Source organism: Heptranchias perlo, chromosome 1 (genome assembly GCF_035084215.1).
Source record: "Heptranchias perlo isolate sHepPer1 chromosome 1, sHepPer1.hap1, whole genome shotgun sequence".
Taxonomy (NCBI): domain Eukaryota; kingdom Metazoa; phylum Chordata; class Chondrichthyes; order Hexanchiformes; family Hexanchidae; genus Heptranchias; species Heptranchias perlo.
Genome location: NC_090325.1, coordinates 118,829,267 through 118,835,266, shown reverse-complemented (window position 1 = coordinate 118,835,266; position 6,000 = coordinate 118,829,267). Strand labels below are relative to the sequence as shown.

The window sequence follows — 6,000 nt, the reverse complement described above, 5'->3', positions numbered from 1 at the left end:
CACAATCTTCAGGCTCAGAAACTCATCAGATGGGAGGAAATCTAGAAAAAAATAAGTTGAATCTCCTTGATACAACTGTCTTGCTTGTCGGTATTTACCACTGCTGGGTTGTAGAAATAATGCTATTGCAAGTCAAGTAGATGCCAGTATTCGCTGTTTTCTCTCTCGTATGAAAACATCTCTCAAAGAAACTTCAATCACATAAACACACTACAAAGAATCTGTCAAATCAATGCATTTTATCACAGAAAGGTTTACGTCAGTGACATGATCTGGAAATGTATGTTAGAAATTTTGCAAGAAGAAACTGTCCTAATGCAGGACGACTCCAGGTCCCCGTGGGCCTTTTTCAGATGCTTACACACCATTGATTAAATTCTTCTCAGTACATGCTGGAGGAAATTTGTCAGCTCCTATGTTTTTGAACCTCCCAGGCAATGGCTCCTTCTCTTCCACAGTATGTAAGATTGCCGCATTTAATGTGACACCTGTGACGTACAGTTCACAGAAAGACTCTTCCTTTCAGCAATATCTCCTGCTCTGCTGTTCACTAGAACTGCCGGCTCCCTCCATTGCTTTAACATCAGCTTTAAATGGGAGAAATTAGCATAGTGTGGGAATTAAGTAAATTTATGTGTTTCACATTAATTACTGCTTAGTAAACAAAAATAGCATTAACACTGAGTCTGTGCATTAATGTACAATAGAAATATTTACTCCCAGTAGCAAGTCTACCAGTGTGGGAAAGGTTTATGCCCTTTAATTAACAGCAAATCACAAAATTGCAACCCCTTAATGTACAATTAGTGTGTGCAGTAGCTCTACCTCAAGAGCAAATTATCCCCCTAGGAGAAAGCTAACCTTTCTGGCTAATTTCTCTACTTCAACTTGAATCTTGATGAGCATGGTAAAGAATTGTTCTCCATTTTCCATTCTGTTCAACCATTATGACCAACATCAAGTTTTACGCACGCCAGGGGGGTAACTTTAACTTTTGCTGATCGTGTAAAATGGGCGATATCGAATCAGCCGCCCGATTGGAAGAGGTGTATAACGGGCGGTCAATCTGATATCGCTAGTGACAAAAGTTAAAATTACTCCCCAGGTCTGTAGGAGCCCACACTCTTTACACTCCAATAAGACCTCTGGTCCAGATGATGTCCCTCCTATCATCCTTAAGATGTGTACCTCTGAGCTTACCCCTGATCTATCCTGTCATTTCAATTCTTCTTATTTGCAGGCCACCATTCCTTTTCCTTCAACACCTGCTTATTTTCACTCTATCCCTTTCTATCACCTTAATGTTCTTATAATGGTACTTCCTAATATTAACTCTCAAGTTATTCCAATCCATCCAAGATCATCACTGTGGTTTTTAGCTCTGGAACTCTGCTCTTGAACAGTTTGTGAATCATCTGCCATTACCTTGGACATCTCAAGTCTTTGACATGATTTGGCATCATGCACCTCTATATAAGTTAACAATGCACCAAAACTAGGTCCATGAGCATCTAGTTTCCTCTGAACTCACTCTATTGAGTTGTAGTTGAATTAATCACCGACTCAGTTTGTTCTTCGTATCAATGATTTCATCTACTCATCAACCAACTCTATTTATTCTTTTACTGAAGATTCCACTCTACATTCATCAACCTTTTTCAGATCACACACCCTCAATGTTCACAACCTCCAGCTCTCTCTCAGGGCAGTGGTTGAATCACGAGACTTTAATCTACCCCATACCTTTCAATGGGGCAGTGAAAATCTTGTTTCTTTTCATTCTTTACTGACACAGGGGTGGTTTCTCTGCCGCCAGAGCGTTAAACATCAGCTAGGCAGAGTGCAGAAAGGAAAATCTGGTGAGGAGAATAGCACGTCCTTTACAGAACCCACCAGATTTTTCCTTCCATTAATTTTGATCAAAGAAAAAAATCAGGGTATGATCCTCCCCGACAGATTTTCTTTTCGCTGTTTACCCAGGCGTGCTTAAACCCAGACAGTTAATATGAAAATCTATCGCACAGATTGTTCCTGTCTCACAAATCTAACCAATAGTTTTCACCTTTAATTTTTAACGGCTCCACTCTTAATCCTTTTTCATTCATTAACATTCTTAGCCTACTTCTTCCTCTGATCTCAAATGGAATGCCCACATCTACTCCATCACTACAACTGCTTCTACGAAGCTTGGTTTCCTCTTTCATGCCACATCTTTTCCCTTCCATAACTCCTAAAACACTCAATACCATATAAAGCCTAAGTCCATCCAGTCTCTCAGTCTTTCTTTCTGCCTACAATCTTCTGGCTTTTAAACCCCAAGCTTGATGTCACCTAAACACTACTCATCTCTTTTCAAACTTTGTGGTGCCCTGCAGTATGGGCATTGGCCTTTCCCTTTGGTTTCTCAGTTTTTTAAAAAATCCATCAGTTGCTCATATGGCATTGCTTTGCTCTTTTAAAACTGGTTTCAGCTTTTGATTGAAAATTTAATCTTGCATATTTTTCCCCAAAATAAAAAAAGAAAGACATCCAGGAACAGGAGGATTGAGTAAAATTCGATGTACAATTTATTTCACTTGTTTCTACTATATGTCCTTTAGACATATCTACTGATCCCTCCATATTCAACATTTTCTGTGAGCAGAACATGGGTATTTTTAATATTAGAAACGTCTTCATAGTCAAAACAGTTAACAAAGTATGGTTTCATGTGATGCACTTTGACATAAATGCCCTGCATTTATTAAAGAACTTTAAAAGCAAAAGTGCAACAGATAATAAAGTAATAGGAAAAAATCTTGAGGTGAGTTAATACTTGGCTAACAGCCATGACGGAAGTGCCAACAACGCTGTATTTCATAGAAACAAACCAACTGATCAGTCAGTTTCTTTCACCAGTGCTGGTTGCTGAAAGTTTGGAATGCCCAAAGGCTTCCTTGAAATCCAAAGGAATTTTCAGCTATTCCAGGTTGTGACCCAGGTTGTCTTGTGTGTAAGTCATGTTCTCAAATAGAGCCTCAACCTGATATTTCACCTTTTGTAAATCCAGAATCAATTTAGCAATAGGAAGTGATTGTTGTAACCAAACTTTGGTGAGAAACTAGGTAAGAATAAAAATATAATTCAAACATTTTTTCAGTGAACATTTTTATATGAGTGCAGGTCTATTCCTTGGATTACTAGGGATCAAAGGAATATTCCCACTCTTCCAAAAAGCTACGAATTGGATGCATACCTGCTATTGACTGCCTCCTCCACTCTCTGATACATAAGTTAGTGTCAATGCCACCAGTTGTAAAAAGAAATAAGAAGTCCCATTTCTTTGTTGTTATCAGTCTGATAGGAATGTCTGAGCTACCATGACTAAATGGACCATTGTGGATAGATACTGAAATTGTTGTGTAATATATGATCTTGTCAGTCTAAGAATGCATGCTTATAAAAAGGGTAACTTCATCTGAGCACAAAGTGGTTCAGATTGAACCAATTCGATGTGATAGTCAATGGGATAATTCAATTGAGGATTCACAGATGAACCCAAAATGACCCAATTCAAGTTACTTCAGTTTTGCATTTTGGGTCACTACTTACCTGTTTCCTGCTCCAGTGTACGTAATGTCCTAGGTCAATTCAACATAAGTCCAGATAGCAATTTTCCACTTGTGTACCGATGTTTACTACATTTATCAAATGTAACTCTGGCAGCAAATTTTAACTCGATGCTCTGTCCACAAAAGAATGATAACATTTCAATAACATCAATTGGTGGAGCGAACCTTTGGCTTAGTAGTAGCATTGCCTCCTCTGAGTCAGAAGGTACAGAGTTCAAACCCCGTTCTGGACACCCCCAGGGCATGGAGACTGGAATTCCAGCTCTGAATTCTGGGTTGACATCCAGTGGGTAACTGTGTCAAATGGGTGTGGGTGGCTACCCCCAGACCCCCCCCCCCAATCATATGGGTTGTGGGAGCCCAGAAATCACTTCCGCCATACAGGACTATTGCTGCCCTTTGTCCTTCCATCACACAATTAAGATGCAAAGGCATGATGGATATACATACAAATAGACTCACTAATAGTCATTTGCTGGCACAAAATTCTGCTATGCGCTGCTGCATTAAATTGACTAGAATTATCTTTCTCTATTGCTTCAGTAATCTGTAGATTGAACTATGCCAAAGATTCAGTAAAAAAAACTTCATTTGTACACTTGGTGAAATAAGAAAACCTTCATTATTTACAAAATCTCCATTTGAACCACATAAATTTTTTAAAATCCACTTCTAAGCAATCTTGACACTTAAAATACATTACGATGTGCACATAAAAGTATAAATTATATACACAGATAAGTTAACCACAATATTGTGACTGCTCTTATTTAAAAAAAAATCACAAAAAGATAATGGCAGGACAAAATGCCTGCAAAATGTCAGCCTTCATTCAAATGCCTTACAAAGACATGTACAGTATCTTGTCAGCTCCATTAGTGAATCACTGGCATTTCAGCTTTTCTGAACCAGGTTCATTACCTTTTTATAGTCCTGTGATGTCTTTCATGACACATCTGGGTTGAATATTTCTAAGTGCTTACAGCTACAGAAAGCAAGTCAAAGGCGTCTAACAGAGCAAGGTATTGCACAATCCTAATGCTGATGTGACTCACAGAACCGTAAATTTTGTAGGGTGATTGACTACTTACAATTTCGTCAATGAATCCACAAGTGTCCCTGCAGAGCAAGTCCCTGCATTACTGCTGCTGATAAGGTAACTTGTTTTTGAGTCAGTGTTTTAGTGTAAGTGTTTGTAAACTACCAAGCATCTTCTAAAAGCATCAAAAATGCTTTTTAATTCTTACTTACGCCAAAAAAATGCATTCTACCATTTCCATTCTTTAGTGTTACTTTAAATCTCAGTGTGCCAAAACCTATACGGATGCGACTCACACTGCAACATGGAATATTTACAAAGTGTTTTCTGTAAACAATTTGGTCATGGATATAACTAGCTTGCCATATCACACAAATCTATTGTGTTCCAGTACTATAATTGTGTGACCATTGTCATGAACTTCATTATATTAGCAATCTTTTTTCCATAATACTGAGTTGGCTAACCAGCAGCAAACTCAGGATTTAGTTTTAATTTCAATAATCAGTAGACCAGGTGGAGACCAGCACCCAGTTTTGAGGTACTGTCTGAAATAGCAGAGAATTGCCAGTTGCAAATTCTGGGGTTCGGTCCACAACTTGAGAGCTAATACTTAGGTACGCAGCCATAAGCGCACTCTCAAAGCTCAATTCATAATGAATTAGCTAACATCAAGCTGAAAAAAAAATCACACACTCAGATCTGATCTGTGTCTGATGAAATATGGGCATCCAATGTCTGTTTTGCTCTCATTGAGATTCATCCTCCTTAGTGCTGAAACAGGAGTGTTCTAGACCACTGTATGTCCAAGTCCCTTGCTCTCAAAGGCCAGTTATTGTAAAACATCTTACATTTGGGGCCAATTATAGACTGGTTTATGTTCATGCTAATCCCTGGTTAGAAGTGTTGATCTGAAAGAAAAAAAGAGATACATTGTTTTAAGTGCACAATCAAATAGTCAACTAATGAAATAGGCACATGGAGGAGCAATTCCAATTTTAAGTTCTGTAACAAAAAATAATTGTACAGTAATCATGTCACCAGAAGGTTAGTACTGAATATCCATCAGATTTAGAATAAAATATTTCTAATGAGCAGCAAACAAGCCAGGCTAATTTGTGTATTTTCAGACAGTAGATAAATATTGTAATCTTAAAACTTCTGGATGGTATGTCTTAAACCTATGTTTGTAACACTGTTTTAATATAAAAACCACTGCGAAAGGTGAATTTTGGAGTAGGGCTAGGTATAAGGTATGATGTTTACATACCCCTGTTTAAATCTTGGATTTTTCCTCCACCCACTTCTTTTCATTAGTCATTTCATTAATCATAGTTACAGGGTTCCTGA

The 6,000-nt window shown here is 38.0% G+C and overlaps 1 protein-coding gene across 4 annotated transcripts in view; it reads right to left on the bottom strand.

Annotated features, from left to right (window-relative positions):
- Positions 1-259: 259 nt before the first annotated feature.
- Positions 260-6,000, bottom strand: part of rasgef1ba (RasGEF domain family, member 1Ba) — a 230,758-nt gene continuing 225,017 nt past the window's right edge. For 3 of the 4 annotated variants that reach the window (XM_067990601.1, XM_067990580.1, XM_067990593.1), the window contains exon 14: positions 2,562-5,561. In XM_067990601.1, coding sequence (XP_067846702.1) covers positions 5,537-5,561 — 25 coding nt within the window. In that variant the 3' untranslated portion in view covers positions 2,562-5,536. Of the gene's footprint in view, positions 588-2,561; positions 5,562-6,000 lie in introns of those variants that run through there. The other variant, XR_010963882.1, reaches the window with a different exon arrangement.